General features: G+C 49.4%; 1 protein-coding gene across 5 annotated transcripts; it reads right to left on the bottom strand.

The window, feature by feature from the left end:
- Positions 1-1557: 1557 nt before the first annotated feature.
- Positions 1558-20336, bottom strand: NUDT9 (nudix hydrolase 9). 5 transcript variants are annotated; one of them, XM_083152442.1, is made up of 9 exons: positions 20274-20336; positions 13648-13707; positions 6362-6580; positions 5807-5902; positions 5641-5727; positions 5452-5563; positions 3131-3274; positions 1971-2055; positions 1558-1889 (listed from the first exon to the last, which is right to left on the bottom strand). In XM_083152442.1, exons 3-9 carry the CDS (start codon positions 6532-6534, stop codon positions 1744-1746), a joined length of 843 nt encoding a protein of 280 aa, XP_083008568.1. In that variant the 5' UTR covers positions 6535-6580; positions 13648-13707; positions 20274-20336; the 3' UTR covers positions 1558-1743. The 5 variants fall into 5 exon arrangements, with proteins under 5 accessions (XP_083008568.1, XP_083008567.1, XP_083008565.1 ...); XM_083152441.1 differs by having other exon boundaries at positions 13580-13707; positions 20274-20293; XM_083152439.1 differs by lacking the exon at positions 20274-20336 and adding an exon at positions 16602-16757.
- Between the last annotated feature and the right edge of the window lie 1420 nt (positions 20337-21756).

Consider the following 21756-nt stretch of genomic DNA (forward strand, 5'->3'; position numbering starts at 1 on the left):
CTGTACTGTAGTGATTAGCAACGCGCACTGTACTGTAGTGATCATTAGCAACGTGCGCTGTACTGTAGTGATCATTAGCAACGTGCACTGTACTGTAGTGATCATTAGCAACGTGCAATGTACTGTAGTGATCATTAGCAACGTGCGCTGTACTGTAGTGATCATAAGCAACTTGCGATGTACTGTAGTGATCATTATCAATGTGCACTGTACTGTAGTGATCATAAGCAACTTGCGATGTACTGTAGTGATCATTAGCAACGTGCACTGTACTGTAGTGATCATTAGCAACGTGCACTGTACTGTAGTGATCATTAGCAACGTGCGCTGTACTGTAGTGATCATTAGCAACCTGCACTGTACTGTAGTGATCATAAGCAACTTGCGATGTACTGTAGTGATCATTATCAATGTGCACTGTACTGTAGTGATCATAAGCAACTTGCGATGTACTGTAGTGATCATTAGCAACCTGCACTGTACTGTAGTGATCATAAGCAACTTGCGATGTACTGTAGTGATCATTATCAATGTGCACTGTACTGTAGTGATCATAAGCAACTTGCGATGTACTGTAGCGATCATTAGCAACGTTCGCTGTACTGTAGTGATCATTAGCAACGTGCGCTGTACTGTAGTGATCATTAGCAACTTGCAATGTACTGTAGTGATCATTATCAATGTGCACTGTACTGTAGTGATCATAAGCAACTTGCGATGTACTGTAGTGATCATTATCAATGTGCACTGTACTGTAGTGATCATAAGCAACTTGCACTGCACTGTAGTGATCATTAGCAACGTGCAATGTTCTGTAGTGATCATTCTTTCCGTAACCCCAAGCGATTCTAAGTTGGACAGAAATGGCGTTTCCGGGAGCAGCTAGGCAGCAAAAAATGTTAACACACACACACAAAAATGCAACTCGGAATCGATTTTGCTAATGCTTCTAAAATTATAAAAGGTGTCACCCATAGCAACCAGATTCTATCATTTTGCATCCTAGAAAATGAATGACATAGGGGGTTATTCTGGCTAGGGCCCGATTACCGCAACTAGAATAACGTCATGGCCTGATTACCATGGGAACGCCCAGCTTTTACTTGGGAACGCCCATGAAATGTTGGGCGTTCCCATGGGCGCGACTATCCCTGCTGCTCCACACCTCCAGGCCGCAGTCTGCTCGCCCTGGCCACACGCACCTGGCGTATGCACGTGCGCAGAAATGACCCTGCGCATACGCCCACCATCGGCCCCCGTGCGAATGGAACAGAATAACCCCCATAATCTGATTGGTTGCTATGGGAAACATCATCTTTATTTCATTTTTACACCCTTTAGAACCCTGGTTCCTCATGTCCCTACCGCTCAGGCTGCGCACCGCCTCACAGCTTCGTAGGGTTATAAGGAACAGAACACAGCAGCTTATGTAAGTCACCCCATACTATCCTATATGGGACATTGTACCATCTATACTATAACGAGAGCCCTGTCTATAATATCATGTACCGTGGCATATTGAGCATTACCACAGAACCAGACCACAGCACGCCCAGAATCTGTCGGAGAACCTTTATTATGTTACATGCCAAAGGTTGGAAAAGAAATGTTTTCCCTTCTGCCAAGTACAAGTGAGAAAATCATCTGGAAATTCGGGAGCTGGAGTCTCGTTCCAAAGTGCAGAACGCCCGTCTGCCTCCGCCCACACGGCGACACGTCATGCAGATACTCAGCGCTGTACAGCTACCAGTGTGCCCCCCTCTTCTCTGCCACTATCTGGATGAACTGGGAGTGGCTGGCATATAAGGAACAGCTGCTGCACATATCCACCCAGCGCACGTTGCCCGCATCGTCACCAGCTTGGAGGGTGACCTGCTCCAGCATGTTCCCTGTCAGATGATAGAAGAGACGGGTATCAGTATGGAGACACATAGGAAGGGAGGACACAATTTACATACATTAAATCCCACCTGTCTCATCGTGATAATTGACAGCTAGCGTCTCCATCCAGGCGTTATCGGTGTTACGGGGATCGTCTACGTACCCACGGTATATCTGTAATGACACAATTACGGTATATATACACACGTATATGTATACTACACAGAGTAGTTATCACTCTATTACCCTACACATTCCAAATCCCCTGCAGTTCCTCTTTCCTGCTTTGCGAGTCGCTCTCTGCTGTGGTGCTTCTTGCACAGTCGGGTCTGCTTCTCAGGACTGATATACACACCACACTGTGCTAGGAGCCCGACCGCAGTGAGCGACACCCCGGACACTACTGAACACTGAATAAAGCTTCTATATCGGGCAGCCCCAGCCCTATGTCTGCTGCACACAATCACGTGTCGTTCTTTCCACGGACTTAGCCAAGGAGTAAAATCTCAGACACGCTGTAAGCACTGAGAGGTGGAACGTGCCAGCACAGAGCAATTATATAGGGCATCGGCTCCGGGGAAAGCTGCTCCTGTATATTCGGACCGCCGTCCATAAGATGGTTGACATTTATTAGGTTGACACCGTTGGGTCGACATACAGGAAGGTCGACAGGGGTCTAGGTCGACATGGGTCAATGTCGACAGGGGTCTAGGTCGACAAGGAACTAGGTCGACACATGTGTTAGCTCGACATGGGTTAGGTCAATGGTCAAAATGTTTTTGTTTTTTTTACTGCTTTTTGTCCCAAAGGTCGACATAGTCGACATGGACACAATTTTAAGTGTACCGCACCCCCTCGCATCGCTCACAATGCTCTGGGCACAGTGCCACTATTTTATTCTCCCACCACGCCCTAGTGGATGGTAGGGTATGAAATACCGGCCAAAAACCCATGTCGACCTTTTGACCGTCGACCTAACGCATGTGTCGACCTAGACCCATGTCAACCTTCCTGTATGTCAACCCAACGGTGTCAACCTAATGACCATTGGACCGTATCCCACCAGCTGTATGGCTTCATCTGGGCCTCTTACCCACCTCTTCATATCATCAGGGGAATCATTCCCTCGCTATGTAACACTAACTTGCTCCAGTGGCATGGAACGCTGAGTCCTTAGCTGGCAGGGTGACCCAGTGCCATTGACACGTTCTGCACCGGTGCAGTAAGTACTCTGCTTGTGTTATTATACCTCTAAGTGCTCCTGAGAGAAGAGGCGATGGATTCTCTCTTCTGTGTCCCCCTTTTCCCCGGTTTTCTCCAGGGAGTTTAGGGCCTCCTCACAGAACTCCCTGCGCAGCGTGGCAGTCACCCGTTCTCCCGGATCCACCATCCCCTGCACATGTGGGAACAGAGACATGTCAGGCTAGACGGTAACTACATGCAAACACGCTCCGCAGCGGACAGGCGCTGTACACGGAAGTACCAGGCGCTCTTACACCAAGGTTCTCTGCAGGGTCATGTACACAGTGTTGTTAGAGGCAGAAGGGAGCCCACATTAGGCGGAGATGCAGGTCCTGATATGCCACATGAAGTAGTCTGGGGTTGCTCCAAGGTAGGTAGCTCTTAGGGCCTTATTTTGGTTCATTCTTTCTGACAAAATCCTTCTTAGATGGGCAAAACCATGTGCACTGCAGGTGGGGCAGATGTAACTTGTGCAGAGAGAATTACATTTGGGTGGGGTTTTACTTCAAAGTGAGATCTATATTGCAGTGTAAAAATAAAGCAGTCAGTATTTACCCTGCACAGAAACAAAATTACTCACCCAAAACTAATTCTCTCTGCACATGTTACATCTGCCCCACCTGCAGTGCACATGGTTTTGTCCATCTAAGAAGGATTTTGTCAGAAAGAATGAACCAAAATAAGGCCCTTAGTTCTGATATACCAAGTAAGGAGCCATTATCATGTGGCTCCTTGCTAGTTAATCGTAGACCCAATTTAGGGTAACGGTGGTGTGGGGTGCGGTGCCCCTGGACTGGTTGTGCTGGGTGGCTCTACATTCTATTAACACTTTTTTTATTTTCCCTCACTAACACTATTTCTTTAATATTTTAATTACATCTAATTCTTTCCCCCTCTCTCTCTATACATAGCTTCAGCTTCTTATCACTAATATTTATTAACACTTAGTATCTCACTGGCATGCTGCGCTGGGCTTCCCAGCTTATGATAGTTTTTGGGGTGCCACACCCTGCACCTAGATATAGCGCTAGGGACCCCCAATATACAGAGAAGCCTTGACGCAGCTTGGGGGCATGTCATACACCTGCGCAGGTATATGTAACCAATATCTCTGAATTCTATTATCATGTAGTGTTCAAGATTGGTTACTAATACTATTCAGTGAGCCGGGGGAACCAATGTCTTGTTTTACTTACTCATGTACACAGTGCCTGACGGGGTACGACATTCCCCCCTTACTACCCCTCACTTCTATTCTGCCCAAATTACCCCTCTCTTCTATTTTATAATACCCCTTTATTCTCACCAATTGCCCCCTCTATTCTCCCCAATTGCCCCCTCTATTTTACATGATTGCCCCTCTATTCTATATGATTTCCCCATCTATTCTCACCGATTGCCCCCTCTATTCTATTCCACCTAATTACCCCAATTTTTTTGAAGCCTAAATAATGGTAATAATATAGAAGAAAAAATTCAGGTCTGAATGACAGATGAAAGCCGCACCAGCGCGTTACGGATGTTTACAGTGGGCGTTTTAGTCCTTGGATGTATAAACATCAGGGAAGAACTTTGCTCCCTTCAAAGATCTATTTACCTACGTACAAATGTAACCGCTCACTGTAAATAGGACTAACAAAAGACAACGTATTGAAACAACAACCGGTTCCAAAACGCGTCGTACCAGAAAAACCACAAGACAGCTGAGAAGCGCGTTACTGTGGTAATGTTGGATGCAATCTGTCCGTATACATTAGGACAGAGGAGATAGAGCAGGTATAGGTTGTATAGTGTATACTGGGAATCCATTACTGTGCCAGTAGCATCGTTCTCAGTCAACCCCCCTTTCTTACGCTATTGTACAATCATTTATTTGGCTTTAAACAATTAAAGTGACTGTAGTGATCATTCTAGCACCCTGCACCTTTCAGAACTCATGCAGTACCTCTTTTCTGCCTAGGGTGTTGTTCTCTGCTTCTAGAACAATCTGGTCTGTATCCTAGTGCTGAAATACAGACCAGACTGTGCTGAAAGCACCAAAGCAGGGAGCGACACCCAAGGCAGGTTGTGAAAGGTGCAGGGTGCTAGAATGATCATTATAATGCTTTGTTTACGGTGCATTATTAGATGGATTACCAGTAAGCGCCTTGAGTCCAGAACTATCCAGCAATCAGAAGGGTCCTGTGCGAGCCGGACAATACTCTGCCTGCTGCACAATGACCCTGATTATACGCTGGACATAGCCCCCCGAGTACAGTGTTCCGCTTCTCGCTGTTCACTCTGCAACAGGTGAGTTACCCAGAGGCCAAACCTGGCACCCGCACTCACCCCGGGTATGGCCCACTGCCCGCAGTCCTTCCTCTGTATGGCCACAAACTGTAAGATGGGTTTTCCAGACTCCAAGTCCGTCACCCTCTTTCCCGCAGCATCCCGCTTCCACCTAGAGAAAGAACACGGCATAAGAGCGATCCAGGCATAACAGCGTTATTAGGAGCGTTAGGAAGGCGCTGTGCTCACCTCGTTATAATGGGGTCCGCCGCATGGTTGGGTCCCCATCTGCCGAGTAACCCTCTTCCTATCACCCCTGTGCGTCCTCTGGGGTTTCTGGAGATGACAAGGTATTGTGTAAGTCAGTCAGAGTGACAATAATCCCACCAGAAGCCTCCGTTCCACCAACACCCACCTTGGGGTTCTGTTCTTGACCTGGTATATCCCTTCAAAACTTGTCCTCTCCACTGACCCATCTAAAGCATTGTACTGTGGGCAGAAGCCGTCGGTGCTGCAAGAGATGATGATCGCGTTACAGGACGCCAACATGAGACCGCAATGTATGAGGCCAGAGAGACAGGGAAGCATACGCAGGGATACACAGGAGCTGGCTGTCATTCGTAGTCAGATAAGATTTTCTGCTGCTCTCCTATACAGGTCCCCAGGGCAGGAATGAAGCATTGTGCCCACATGGCTACATTAAAGAGGTTTAGAAAATACTGGTGGTCAGAGGTTGATGTTCGATGTTTTCCCCATCAATGGGTGGGACACCGCTGTTTTGTGCACGTACGGTGTGAATAATAAAGTTATTTTACCCTCTTATACTAGCTGCTGAACACCATTGTCTGGCCCGTAACAGAAAGACTGCAGCGTAACAAGGAGACAGAATAGGGGAAGGAACATGCACCGCTGGCCGGGGGAGATGCAACGTAATACAGAACAGGATCTGTGGGAGCAGGGGGTCTCTCACCATTCAGAAGGGTCTGCCCAGAATGGCTGGGCAAGAACAGGAGGGGCCGTGTACTGAACAGGCTGGTACTCCGGCCAATCCACAGACCAGCTGACTTTTTCCGGGGGCACGGGCCACCTCTCAACCTTTGACCCTGGGTAAGGAGAGGTCAGCGCCTTCACATGAGTTGCCATCACAGGTTGGCGGCTGCGGTTACGGTACCAATAAGCGATAACAAGACTATGGAGAGATTGAAGAGGCAATGGGTGAATTAGGCATTATATGGACAAGACAGCAGGAATGATGTTAGGACACCTAATAACTAGACAAATAGTATAGATCAGTGGTAGCCAACTACGGTCACATTTTCCAGACAACCTAGCTGCTGCACAGGTGCACTTATTTCTCATTGACACATTTTCAAAGATCCACAGATGGAGCTAATTACTTCATTTGTGATTCTGTGAGGAGACAAAACATTAACTGTTGGTAGCTCTTGAGGACTGGAGTTGGCTACCCCGGGTATAGATCATAGGTTCTCAAACTCGGTCCTCAGGACACCACACAGCGCATGTTTTGCAGGTCTCCTCACAAAATCACAAGTGAAGTAATTGGCTCCACCTGTGGATCTTTTAAAATGTGTCAATGAGTAATGAGTGCACCTGTGGGGGGACCTGGAAACCATGAACTGTGTGTGGTCCTGAAGACCGAGTTTGAAAACCCCTGGTATAGATAAAACTTTGGGGTAATGTAGAGTGTGAGACATATTTGCCTACCTGACCCTCTTCATGCGGGAGACAATGCTCTGCTCCTGGACTTCCCTGGTAATGTATGATTGCATCACCTGTGGTGAAACACCTTTACCTAGCTCCCCACAGGTGCTGGCAATCATACATTACCAGGGTAGACCAGAAACAGAGCATTTTCTCCCGCATGGAGAGAGTAAGGTAGGCAAGTATGGTGTGAGACCGACAATCATTTACACCAGACATTCCCAATCTCGGCCCCTAAGGCACACTAACAAGTCCAGGATTTAGTGATAGCCAGGCTTGAGCACAGCTGACTTAATTAGTACCTTATTTAACCATTGGTTCTGCAGGCTGTATTTCACAAACCTGCACTGTCAGTGTATCCTGAGGCCCAAGGTTAGGAATGCCTGATTTACAGGTTAGTCCTGCACTTCCTGCTTCTCATTCTCTATTACACTGCCCCCCTGTGGTCACTCTTTATTTGATTGTGCAGTGCTGGGATATCACTGTAGTGCAGTGGTTTCCAAAGTACCCCCAACAGTTCACGTTTTCCAGGTCTCCTCACAGAATCACAAGTGAAATAATTATCCCCACCTGTGGATCTTTCAAAATGTGTCAGTAAGCAATGACTGCACCTGTGCACCTGCAGGGTGACCTGGGGAATGTGTCCGTGAGTAATGAGTGCACCTGTGCACCTGCAGGGTGACCTGGGAAATGTGTCAGTGAGTAATGAGTGCACCTGTGTACCTGCTGGGTGACCTGGGAAATTTGCCAGTGAGTAATGAGTGCACCTGCTGGGTGACCTGGGACATGTGTCAATGAGTAATGGGTGACCTAGGAAATGTGTCAGTGAGTAATGAGTACACCTGTGCACCTGCTGGGTGACCTGGGAAATGTGCCAGTGAGTAATGAGTGCACCTGTGTACCTGCGGGGTAACCTGGGGAATGTGTCAGTGATTAATGACTGTGCACCTGCTGGGTAACCTGGGGAATGTGTCAGCGAGTAATGACTGCACCTGTGCACCTGCTGGGTAACCTGGGGAATGTGTCAGTTAATGCACCTGTGCACCTGCAGGGTGACCTGGGAAATGTGTCAGTGAGTAATGAGTACACCTGTGCACCTGCTGGGTGACCTGGGAAATGTGTCAGTGAGTAATGAGTACACCTGTGCACCTGATGGGTGACCTGGGAAATGTGTCAGTGATAAATGAGTGCACCTGCAGGGTGACCTGGGGAATGTGTCAGTGAGTAATGACTGCACCTGTGCACCTGCTGGGTAACCTGGGGAATGTGTCAGCAAGTAATGAGTACACCTGTGCACCTGCTGGGTAACCTGGGGAATGTGTCAGTGTGTATCGAGTGCACCTGTGCACCTGCTGGGTGACCTGGGAAATGTGTCATTGAGTAATAAGTACACCTGTGCACCTGCTGGGTGACCTGGGAAATTTGCCAGTGAGTAATGAGTGCACCTGCTGGGTGACCTGGGACATGTGTCAGTGAGTAATGAGTACACCTGCGCTCCTGCCGGGAGACCTGGGAAATGTGTCAGTAAGTAATGAGTACACCTGTGTACCTGCAGGGTGACCTGGGAAATGTGTCAGTGAGTAATGAGTACACCTGCTGGGTAAACTGGGAAATGTGTCAGTGAGTAATGAGTACACCTGTGCACTTGCTGGGTAACCTGGAGAATGTGTCAGTGAGTAATGAGTACATCCGTGCACCTGCTGGGTGACCTGGGAAATGTGTCAGTGAGTAATGAGTACACCTGCTGGGTGACCTGGGAAATGTGTCAGTGAGTAATGAGTGCACCTGCAGGGTGACCTGGAGAATGTGCCAGTGAGTAATGACTGCACCTGTGCACCGGTTGGGTAACCTGGGGAATGTGTCAGTGAGTAATGAGTACACCTGTGCACCTGCTGGGTAACCTGGGGAATGTGTCAGTGAGTAACGAGTGCACCTGCAGGGTGACCTGGGAAATGTGTCAGTGAGCAATGAGTACACCTGTGCACCTGCTGGGTGACCTGGGAAATGTGTCAGTGAGTAATGAGTACACCTGTGCACCTGCTGGGTGACCTGGGAAATGTGTCAGTGAGTAATGAGTACACCTGTGCCCCTGCTGGGTGACCTGGGAAATGTGTCAGTGAGTAATGAGTACACCTGTGCACCTGCTGGGTGACCTGGGAAATGTGCAAGTGAGTAATGAGTGCACCTGCTGGGTGACCTGGGAAATGTGTCAGTGATTAATGAGTGCACCTGCCGGTAACCTGGGGAATGTGTCAGTGAGTAGTGAGTGCACCTGTGCACCTGCTGGGTATCCTGGGGAATGTGCCAGTGAGTAGGGAGTGCACCTGTGCACCTGCAGGGTGACCTGGGAAATGTGTCAGTGAGTAGTGAGTACACCTGTGCACCTGCTGGGTGACCTGGGAAATGTGTCAGTGAGTAATGAGTACACCTGTGCACCTGCTGGGTGACCTGGGAAATTTGCCAGTGAGTAATGAGTGCACCTGCTGGGTGACCTGGGACATGTGTCAATGAGTAATGGGTGACCTGGGAAATGTGTCAGTGAGTAATGAGTACACCTGTGCACCTGCCGGGTGACCTGGGAAATGTGCCAGTGAGTAATGAGTGCACCTGTGTACCTGCCGGGTAACCTGGGGAATGTGTCAGTGATTAATGACTGTGCACCTGCTGGGTAACCTGGGGAATGTGTCAGAGATGAATGACTGCACCTGTGCACCTGCTGGGTAACCTGGGGAATGTGTCAGTGAGTGCACCTGTAGGGTGACCTGGGAAATGTGTCAGTGAGTAATGAGTACACCTGTGCACCTGCTGGGTGACCTGGGAAATGTGTCAGTGAGTAATGAGTACACCTGTGCACCTGCTGGGTGACCTGGGAAATGTGTCAGTGATTAATGAGTGCACCTGTGCACCTGCCGGGTGACCTGGGGAATGTGTCAGCCAGTAATGAGTGCACCTGTGCACCTGCTGGGTGACCTGGGAAATGTGTCAGTGAGTAATGACTGCACCTGTGCACCTGCTGGGTAACCTGGGGAATGTGTCAGCAAGTAATGAGTACACCTGTGCACCTGCTGGGTGACCTGGGAAATGTGTCAGTGAGTAACAAGTACACCTGTGCACCTGCTGGGTGACCTGGGAAATTTGCCAGTGAGTAATGAATGCACCTGCTAGGTGACCTGGGACATGTGTCAGTGAGTAATGAGTACACCTGCGCTCCTGCCGGGAGACCTGGGAAATGTGTCAGTAAGTAATGAGTACACCTGTGTACCTGCAGGGTGACCTGGGAAATGTGTCAGTGAGTAATGAGTGCACCTGCCGGGTAACCTGGGGAATGTGTCAGTGAGTAATGAGTACACCTGTGCTCCTGCCGGGAGACCTGGGAAATGTGTCTGAGTAATGAGTGCACCTGTGTACCTGCCAGGTGACTTGGGAAATGTGTCAGTGAGTAATGAGTACACCTGTGCACCTGCAGGGTGACCTGGGAAATGTGTCAGTAAGTAATGAGTACACCTGTGTACCTGCAGGGTGACCTGGGAAATGTGTCAGTGAGTAATGAGTGCACCTGCCGGGTAACCTGGGGAATGTGTCAGTGAGTAATGAGTACATCCGTGCACCTGCTGGGTGACCTGGGAAATGTGTCAGTGAGTAATGAGTACACCTGCTGGGTGACCTGGGAAATGTGTCAGTGAGTAATGAGTACACCTGTGCACCTGTTGGGTAACCTGGGGAATGTGTCAGCGAGTAATGAGTACATCCGTGCACCTGCTGGGTGACCTGGGAAATGTGTCAGTGAGTAATGAGTACACCTGCTGGGTGACCTGGGAAATGTGTCAGTGAGTAATGAGTACACCTGTTGGGTAACCTGGGGAATGTGTCAGCGAGTAATGAGTACACCTGTGCACCTGCTGGGTAACCTGGGGAATGTGTCAGTGAGTAACGAGTGCACCTGCAGGGTGACCTGGGAAATGTGTCCGTGAGCAATGAGTACACCTGTGCACCTGCTGGGTGACCTGGAAAATGTGTCAGTGAGTAATGAGCAGGGCTATTTTTCAGCAGGCTCCAGCAGGAACTGAGGCCCTTATTCTAGTTCACTCTTTCTGACAAAATATTTATTAGATGGACAAAACCATGTGCACTGCAGGTTGGGCAGATGTAACATGTGCAGAGAGAATTAGATTTGGGTGGGGTTTTCACTTCAAAGTGAGATCTATATTGCAGTGTAAAAATAAAGCAGCCAGTATTTACCCTGCACAGAAACAAAATGACTCTCCCAAATCTAATTCTCTCTGCACATTTTAAATCTGCCCCACTGCAGTGGACATGGTTTTGTCCATTTAAGAAAGATTTTGTCAGAAAGAGTGAACTAGAATAAGGACCTCACTTCCTGCTGGAGCCTACTGAAAAATAGCCCTGGTAATGAGTACACCTGTGCACCTGCTGGGTGACCTGGGAAATGTGTCAGTGAGTAATGAGTACACCTGCTGGGTGACCTGGGAAATGTGTCAGCGAGTAATGACTGCACCTGTGGACCTGCTGGGTAACCTTGGGAATGTGTCAGTGAGTAATGAGTACACCTGTGCACCTGCTGGGTGACCTGGGAAATTTGCCAGTGAGTAATGAGTGCACCTGCTGGGTGACCTGGGAAATGTGTCATTGAGTAATGAGTACACCTGTGCTCCTGCCGGGAGACCTGGGAAATGTGTCTGAGTAATGAGTGCACCTGTGTACCTGCCAGGTGACTTGGGAAATGTGTCAGTGAGTAATGAGTACACCTGTGCACCTGCAGGGTGACCTGGGAAATGTGTCAGTGAGTAACGAGTGCACCTGCAGGGTGACCTGGGAAATGTGTCCGTGAGCAATGAGTACACCTGTGCACCTGCTGGGTGACCTGGAAAATGTGTCAGTGAGTAATGAGCAGGGCTATTTTTCAGCAGGCTCCAGCAGGAACTGAGGCCCTTATTCTAGTTCACTCTTTCTGACAAAATATTTATTAGATGGACAAAACCATGTGCACTGCAGGTTGGGCAGATGTAACATGTGCAGAGAGAATTAGATTTGGGTGGGGTTTTCACTTCAAAGTGAGATCTATATTGCAGTGTAAAAATAAAGCAGCCAGTATTTACCCTGCACAGAAACAAAATGACTCTCCCAAATCTAATTCTCTCTGCACATTTTAAATCTGCCCCACTGCAGTGGACATGGTTTTGTCCATTTAAGAAAGATTTTGTCAGAAAGAGTGAACTAGAATAAGGACCTCAGTTCCTGCTGGAGCCTACTGAAAAATAGCCCTGGTAATGAGTACACCTGTGCACCTGCTGGGTGACCTGGGAAATGTGTCAGTGAGTAATGAGTACACCTGCTGGGTGACCTGGGAAATGTGTCAGCGAGTAATGACTGCACCTGTGGACCTGCTGGGTAACCTTGGGAATGTGTCAGTGAGTAATGAGTACACCTGTGCACCTGCTGGGTGACCTGGGAAATTTGCCAGTGAGTAATGAGTGCACCTGCTGGGTGACCTGGGAAATGTGTCAGTGAGTAATGAGTACACCTGTGCTCCTGCCGGGAGACCTGGGAAATGTGTCTGAGTAATGAGTGCACCTGTGTACCTGCCAGGTGACTTGGGAAATATGTCAGTGAGTAATGAGTACACCTGTGCACCTGCAGGGTGACCTGGGAAATGTGTCAGTGAGTAATGAGTGCACCTGCCGGGTAACCTGGGGAATGTGTCAGTGAGTAATGAGTACACCTGCTGGGTAAACTGTGGAATGTGTCAGTGAGTAATGAGTACACCTGTGCACTTGCTGGGTAACATGGGGAATGTGTCAGTGAGTAATGAGTACACCTGTGCACCTGCCGGTGATCTGGGAAATGAGTCAGAGAGTAATGAGTGCACCTGCAGGGTGACCTGGGGAATGTGTCAGTGAGTAATGAGTGCACCTGTGCACCTGCTGGGTGACCTGGGAAATGTGTCAGTGAGTAATGAGTGCACCTGTGCACCTGCCGGTAACCTGGGAAATGTGTCAGTGAGTAATGAGTGCACCTGTGCACCTGCCGGTAACCTGGGAAATGTGTCAGTGAGTAATGAGTGCACCTGTGTACCTGCCACATGACCTAAAAAACTTGAACTGTTGGGGGTACTTGAGGACGGACGTTGGGGACCACTGCTGTAGACCACCATCATCTTGGTCTGTTCTGGATGCCTGATTTAAAGGGGCAACAATATTAAATGTAAACCACTGGCCTTGCATTTAATATTATTGCCCTTTTAAAAGAGCAGCTTTGAAATGCTGCAGCTTGATAAATACAGCCCAATATCTCCGCAGGAACAGCCCCAGATGGCGATTATCTGTAACAGCGACTGTCCATAAACCTCTCCAGATCCTAAAACTTCTATAAACGTGAATGTGAATTGTAAATAGCACCCAGGCTACACACGTGCTGATATAACACACCACAGGTATAATGTGCGCACCTTGCCAAAGCCGCTAGCCCTGCAGCGATGGAGGCCGTGGTAAGGACACGCGTCGGGGTGCGACTCACCATCTGTGTGCGTCTGGTCCGAAGGCTCTGCTGCCCCTACAGCACTCACGCCCGGGTGACCTAGGAGTGAGGGGAGGAAGGTTAGAGGGAATAACTGATATTACAACAAGGCACATACATGTCACATACATGTCACAGGATGAAAGTCTCTGGGGGTAATTAAATTGTTCTTGGGCACTGGATGGGTGAAATTCATGGTGCGAGTGCCGCAGGCTCCCATTACTCACATCGTGCCCAATTACACAGAGATAATACGTGTGTTTGGGTGTATGGAAGCCTGACTTTGGGTTGATCAGAATAATGGGCCTGACTGATTCCTTCGGTCCCCAGTGGGTGGGGGAAGAAGGTGGGCAGGGGGCGTTCACATGGGGACGCCTGGCATTTCCTACCTGTTGGTGGCAGGTGGCTGACATCACAGGACACCCGCCCCATTCTCCACCTGGATGGCGCAAGACTGACAAATTTGCGAGCAGTAAAAAAATAATAATTTGATGGTTTGCGACCATTGAATGGTTTTGCCCCCGCCCGCTAGCCTGTGAATGGATTTGTATGTAAAACATCAATTCGCAAAGCGTCGGGGATATTTGGAGCACTGTGGGGGGGGGGGGGGAGTTATTTGCACGTTCGGTGGACAGTGTTACATGGATCGCTAAGCAACACATTCTCGCTGCTTAATCAGAATCGCCCCCAGTGGCAGCCCAATAGGCCATATTTACTGCTGATTCATCTTCTGTCACCCCAAAGCTACCCCAGAATACAGAATAACCTGGGAATAGTAGTATATATAGGGACATTCTTCCTGGCAGCTCCTAATTCCAACCCCCTAAAAGCCCAAACAATCCGAGCCCACAAGCTGATGCTTAAATCATACCTCCCAACATTGGACCCCTGCGAGGAGGGACAGCGCACAGCGTCTGTTCACGGATGACAGGGCGGGGGGGGGGCGGCGGTCTCCCAACTGCCCCCCCCCCTCCCTGCCTTGGGAACGTCCCAAAAAGACGGGAGGTTCCCGCGATAAGCAGGACAGTTGGGAGGTATGCTTTACACAAGATCATACACCTAGAACACATCGCAGCAGCTGGCGAGTTGTTACGCTGCACCCCTCCCGCATAAGCACATAACCTCCCCTGATTGGCTGTGCAGTCAGCGATATTGTTCTAAGACCCCGGGTGTCAGTGTGTCATTGTTCTACGACCCCCGGGTGTCAGTGTGCCATTGTTCTACGACCCCCGGCGTCAGTGTGCCATTGTTCTACAACCCCCGGGTGTCAGTGTGTCATTGTTCTACAACCCCGGGTGTCAGTGTACCATTGTTCTACGACCCCGGGTGTCAGTGTACCATTGTTCTACAACCCCGGGTGTCAGTGTGTCATTGTTCTACGACCCCGGGTGTCAATGTGCCATTGGTCTGGGACCTCGGGTGTCAGTGTGACATTGGTCTGGGACTCCGGGTGTCAGTGTGACATTGGTCTGGGACTCCGGGTGTCAGTGTGACATTGGTCTGGGACTCCGGGTGTCAGCGTGTCATTGGTCTGGGACCCCGAGTGTCAGCGTGTCATTGATCTGGGACCCCGGTTGTCAGCGTGTCATTGGTCTGGGACCCCCGTTGTCAGCGTGTCATTGGTCTGGGACCCCGGGTGTCAGCGTGTCATTGGTCTGGGACCTCGGATGTCAGTGTGACATTGATATGGGACCCCAGGTGTCAGTGTTCCGGGACCCCGAGTGTCAGTGTGTCATTGTTCTGCCAGGTGTCAGTGTACCATTGTTTTACGACCCCGGGTGTCAGCGTGAAATTGGTCTGGGCCCTCAGGTGTCAGTGTGTCATTGGTCTGGGACCCCAGGTGTCAGTGTACCATTGTTCTGCGACCCCAGTTGTCAATGTGCCAGTGTTCTGGGACCCAGGGTGTCCTTGTTCTACGACCCTGGGTGTCAGTATGTCATTGGTCTGGACCCCCGGCGTCAGTGTGCCATTGTTCTACGACCCCCGGGTGTCAGTGTACCATTGTTCTACGACCCCGGGTGTCAGTGTACCATTGTTCTACGACCCCGGGTGTCAGTGTACCATTGTTCTACGATCCCGGGTGTCAGTGTGTCAGTGTTCCGGGACCCCGGCTGTCAGTGTGCCATTGTCCTGGGACCCCAGCTGTCAGTGTGCCATTGTCCTGGGACCCCGGCTGTCAGTGTGCCATTGTTCTGTGACCCCAGGTGTCAGTGTGACATTGGTCCGGGACACCGGCTGTCAGTGTGCCATTGTTCTGTGACCCCAGGTGTCAGTGTGACATTGGTCCGGGACCCCAGGTGTCAGTGTGACATTGGTCCGGGACCCCGGGTGTCAGTGTACCATTGTTCTACAACCCCGAGTTTCAGTCTGTCATTGTTCTGCGACCTTGGGTGTCAGTGTGTCATTGGTCTGGGACCCCATGTGTCAGTGTGTGATTGTTCTTGGACCCCGGGTGTCAATGTGTCATTGTTCTGCAACCCCGGGTGTCAATGTGTCATTGTTCTGCGACCCCAGGTGTCAGCATGAAATTGTTCTACGACCCCGGGTGTCAGTATGCCCTTGGTCTGTGACCCCGGGTGTCAGTGTGCCCTTGGTCTGTGACCCCGGGTGTCAGCGTGACATTGGTCTTGGGACCCCGGGTGTCAGTGGACTTTGCCCCCAGGTGTCATTGGTCTGCGACCCTCTATGTCAGTGTGATATTGGTCTGGGCCCCCTCAGTGTGACATTGTGACGGTCTGAGACGGTACCCCAGGTGTCACAGTGTGACATTGGTCTGAGACCCAGTGTATACTAACCCCCCTCCTCCCCCATTGGTGGTCGCCCAGTGCCCTAGGTCACAAGCAGCTACCCACAGGTGTCACACAAATGCCCACTGCTCCTCCCTGGTATTCCCAGCGGTGATTGGTCGGGGCCGATGTCAGTCAGGCGCGGCGCAGTCTGTGATTGGCACTCACCTACTGGGGTAAAGGGGCGCGCTGTGATTGGCCGGGTGGCCCTGGCAGGAAGCGCGGAGAACACGCAGCCCAAACGCTGTGCGGACCAGCGGCAGCAGCTGAGCGCGGCCAACACCCGGCCACATACCACTACTGCGCATGCGTGCGCCATGTGCCCCGCCCGGCGTCTCCGTGGCGACCAGCGGCGCGTGGTCACATGGATGGGGCGGAGCCCGGGGACGTCACATCACAACAAACTATTATTTTTGTCAGTATGGCGCCGGCCTGCTAACTGCCCGTCCTAATATACTGTACGTGTAAGGTGGCGGCTGAGGTAAGACGGGGCTGTCACCCTGAGGTAATATACAGTGTATGACCAGTTACCCCAGTATGAGATCAGTGACTTCCAGTATAGGACCAGTCACTTCCTGTATGAGATCAGTGACCCGAGTTCCACACCCAGTATAAGACCAGTCACTTCCTGTATGAGATCAGTGACCCCCTAATATAGGACCAGTCACCCTCAGCATGAGATCAGTGACCCCCCAATACAGGACCAGTCACCCCAGCATGATATCAGTGACCCCAATACAGAACCAGTCACCCCAGCATGAGATCAGTGATCCCCCAATATAGGACCAGTCACCCCCAGTATGAGATCACTGCCCCCAATATAGGACCAGTCACCCCAGTATGAGATCAGTGACCCCCCAATATAGGACCAGTCACCCTCAGCATGAGATCAGTGACCCCAATACAGGACCAATCACCCTCAGCATGAGATCAGTGACCCCCCAATATAGGACCAGTCACCCCCAGTATGAGATCACTGCCCCCAATATAGGACCAATCACCCTCAGCATGAGATCAGTGACCCCAATATAGGACCAATCACCCTCAGAATGAGATCAGTGACCCCCAATACAGGACCAATCACCCTCAGCATGAGATCAGTGACCCCCAATACAGGACCAATCACCCTCAGCATGAGATCAGTGACCCCAATACAGGACCAATCACCCTCAGCATGAGATCAGTGACCCCCAATACAGGACCAATCACCCTCAGCATGAGATCAGTGACCAAAATACAGGACCAATCACCCTTAGCATGAGATCAGTGACCCCAATATAGGACCAATCACCCTCAGCATGAGATCAGTGACCCCAATACAGGACCAATCACCCTCAGCATGAGATCAGTGACCCCCAATACAGGACCAATCACCCTCAGCATGAGATCAGTGACCCCAATACAGGACCAATCACCTTCAGTATGAGATAAATGACCCCAGTATAACCTGTTACCCCCAGTATATGACCTGTCACTTCCAGTAGGACGTGTAACCAAAGAACAGGCATTTGGGTGAGGTAATGGATCTTTACCTCATTGTCACTAGCTGGGCATACCATCCTGCAGGTATTCCAAACACTAAAGGGATTTTCTCAAATAAAAAAAACAAAAAACATTATAATACACCACAACATGCAATTGGTCCAAACTCAATCCGTTAAACATATGGAAAGGTGCTCCTGGGACTGCTGTATCGCATACATGGCACTGCCAATAAGATTATTCTGCAAATGGCTCATTGGTTAATAATAATAATAATAATAATAATAATAGTAAGTAATTATAATAAATAATCATCCTCTTTGCAAATTGACATACAGCAGAATCGCAGCCTTTGCTGGAAGCATACGATATCACTACATGCATCAGTGATGTCACTGGTTGCAAGCAAACTGATAGGTTGACCGGTCGGGTATATTGGTACAAGGTACAAAATGGCCGCCAGACTGTGTAAAGGCCACAGGTGCTGTTGAATGTATATGTTTGGCGCCATCTATGTGCACGCAACTGACTCTCATTGTATTAGAATGTTCTGCAATGGCCTTCGTGAGTTTGTGGGAAACAATAAATATGGCCGTGCTGGTTTTCCCCGTGTTATATGTGGTACTAGCTATGTGGCAGTACAAATGCTGTATATGACAGGCAGTTGCTGTAGGCACTACTAGTACCGCAAATCCATGTGTAACCAGCATAAAAAACATGGGGATTTTGTGTCAAGGGATCCCCGATATCTGCCTAAGGCCTTACACTAGCATATATACCTCATACCCAAATACATGGCAGAATGCACTCACCTCTCAGTCACAAAACACCCAGACAATGGATGGATTGTGAGCCACATCCATCTAAGCCTTATATACAGTAGCCATGCTTGACAAAAGCCATGACAACACAGGGCACTACTGCTGCTACACAGAAGCAGATAAGGATCTGGTCAGTGTTGTCATGGATATATAGGGACTCTATGGGTAGGGCTCAGAAACCAGTCTTGTCTGTATCCAAGGCTGGCTTACCCGCTATATCCCAGAGATGAGTGTGTCAGCTTAATGGTGCATAAGAGAATATACAGTATGCTACACAGGTGTCTACATACATCTAGCCTCCTTTTGCATTAAACAGCCCCCGTGACTTGGTAAAACTGGTCTAATTCGCAAAATAGAGCAAACAGGACGCACAAGCAGTTTCTGCTTATTAAAATGTTATGCAGCATACCAGTATAACTGTGGCTGTATCTGTATCAGTGTTTTCCTAGAAAACAGTGTGGTACTTGTTTCCTAGCACGGCCACAATCTTTGGGATCGTGTACCTTTAAGTTAAGGTACACGATCCCCGCGATGGACCCGATTTCCTTTGAAATCAGGTCCATTTTGCCGGCAAAGGAAAAATCGGGGGCATCGCGTCGGTCGGGACCATTAACATTGGTCCCGACGTGACCGACGCGATGCCCCCGATTTTGCCATAGGCTTCAATGTTAAAATATTTTTTAACATTGAAATCGGGTGCATCGCGTCGGTCTTGTGCCATTATAATGGCACAAGATGAGATGGACTTGATTAAGTCCATCTCAGATAGGAAAAAATGTGAAATGGGCCAATATGACCCATTTCACATTATATATGGCCCCGTCGTCACCCCACGATAGACGCCAACCCGAAGCGTTGCGAGCGCAGCGAGCCCGCGAGGGGCGTCGGTGCGCGTCCTCCGACCTTTTCATTCCCCTACTATCCACGTCGGCGTGGAGTTGAGAATATATAGTGTGGCGAGCGCAGCGAGCCACCGAGCCCGAAGCGTGGCGAACGGACGCGTATACCTGTGAAGTTATACGCGTCCCCTCGCGGGGCTCGCTACGCTCGCCACACTGTATATTCTCAACTCCACACTGACGTGGATAGTAGGGGAATGAAAAGGTCGGAGGACGCGCACCGCCGCCCCTCACGGGCTCGCTGCGCTCGCCACGCTTCGGGTTGGCGTCTATCGTGGGGTGAGGTTCACAGGGTTAAATTTGGGGGTTTAGGGAATATTTTACATTGAATCCAATGTAAAATCGGGTCCCAGGGACCCTATTCACATTTGATTCAATTAAAAAATCGGGTCGATCGCATGCGATGCGATTTTTCCGACACGACCACCCCGATGGAAATCGGTGTGGCCGTGCTAGGAAACAAGTACCAACAGTGTAATACAGCTGCAGTCCACGCAAACAGAAACTAGGCCGGATCCCCAACCTGGAAAGCAAGAACTCTTCTCTGGTGGTTCCAGGGGTAGACTGAACCCTAACAAATCGCTATTTAGGATCCTGAATATTAGTAATCAGTTGGAACAAGCAAAGTGCTTACTTACCTTCTGCATTTTACGTGTGATGACAATTCCTCCTATCTGAGAAAGCACAAGGGCCGTCTGTACCTTCCGTTTCTATGAAGTGGCAGAACTAGTTTCTGTCTTGGAGACCAAACAGTTAAATCGTTTCACTGTTGTGGTCTATTTTAAGATGCTATTCCTTTTTCCAACACTAGAGGGCAGAAAAGTTCTATGTTGGAAACATGCAACTTTACATGTACCCACTGCTTTATAAAAGCGCTTTCTCCATCCGTAGTATTCTATTATGGGGCCCTTTATCATTTAATATTTGAGGCTTATTCCCCGAAAAAACATGTTTATGTATCTCCGTTACCTTCATGCCATCCCTCCTTTCCGGACCACCACACACATAGGGGCAGATGTATTAATCCTGGAGAAGTGATAAAGTGGATATAAAGTAAAAGATGATCACATACCAGCCAATCAGCTGTGTTTGAAAAAATTGCAGTTAAGAGTTGATTGGCTGGTGCATTATCACCTTCCACTTTATCACCTCTTTATCACCACTTTATCACTTCACCAGGCTTAATACATCTGCCCCGTAGTTTTGTATGGTGGATGTGATGCTGCCATATTGCAAAGCATTCCCGAGCTTGGCCCCCACAGCTAATGCCATCTGAAGATTGCATTAACCTATTATAGCCTATGGAAACCCTGCCCCGTCTGCATAGTTAGCGGGACCGCAGATGCGCAGGAGACCGTCCACCATGATGAACACATGGCATGGGCTTCTTTTGACAATCCCCGTCCCTGCAGGCATATATTTAATCTAGATCACATTCCAAATTCTTAATAAATTGCCCCAAAGAGCGAGAGAGAGATTCTTTACCACCTCCAGAGATTGCAATATACGTAGATGTATAACAGCAATAATATACCTGAGGAGCAGTCCCGTGAGAGACAGAGGTAAAACTGCCGTGCGTATTTGTGCCCAGATTTCACATGTCTGCAGAGGACCACGTATACGTGGATCTATAACCACCATCAATTCCAGAGCGCACATGGACAAGCCCAGTACCAGGTGCAAAAGATGTGTCTGAAAACAACTGCAGATCTGATGGGATGCTGCCTCTGAACTCTGCTTATTGCCATCGCCACCACCGCCACCACGGGTCACCCAACTTCTGCCGCAAGTAAAGATGCCACTCAGTTGCGTAAGACTGTGAATTGCCGGTTTTCAAATTTAGGGGGGTGATGGAGCCTTGGACTGCACACCCTAATTCCAAACATAATGAGAGGTGCTGTCATGCTGAAACTTGTAGTTCCACACAAGAAAAAACTGCAGATGCACACACTAATACTAAGCAGGAATCTTGCCTGCTCCTCCTCTGCTTTGGACAGACGGCCGGCCCGAGGGGGAGGGGCAATGCTATATTTTTTAAAATGGCACTGCTAGTGAGCAAATCGCTGTTATAAGCGTAATTTTTTTATCTCAAAATTTCACCTTTCTGCCCTTAGGGCAGCG

This window comes from Crinia signifera, chromosome 7 (genome assembly GCF_055691185.1).
Source record: "Crinia signifera chromosome 7, ASM5569118v1, whole genome shotgun sequence".
Classification (NCBI taxonomy): Eukaryota; Metazoa; Chordata; class Amphibia; order Anura; family Myobatrachidae; genus Crinia; species Crinia signifera.

What these genes read in the sequence shown, in the direction of transcription:
- NUDT9 (XM_083152439.1), bottom strand. Translation starts at nt 16,741, where the DNA reads ATGCGCAGTAGTGGTATGTGGCCGGGTGTTGGCCGCGCTCAGCTGCTG. An exon ending in TGGGCAGACCCTTCTGAATG is followed by an intron (nt 5,903 to 6,361) that starts GTGAGAGACCCC and finishes CATCTCTTGCAG; the next exon opens with CACCGACGGCTTCTGCCCAC. An exon ending in GCGGACCCCATTATAACGAG is followed by an intron (nt 5,564 to 5,640) that starts GTGAGCACAGCG and finishes TTCTTTCTCTAG; the next exon opens with GTGGAAGCGGGATGCTGCGG.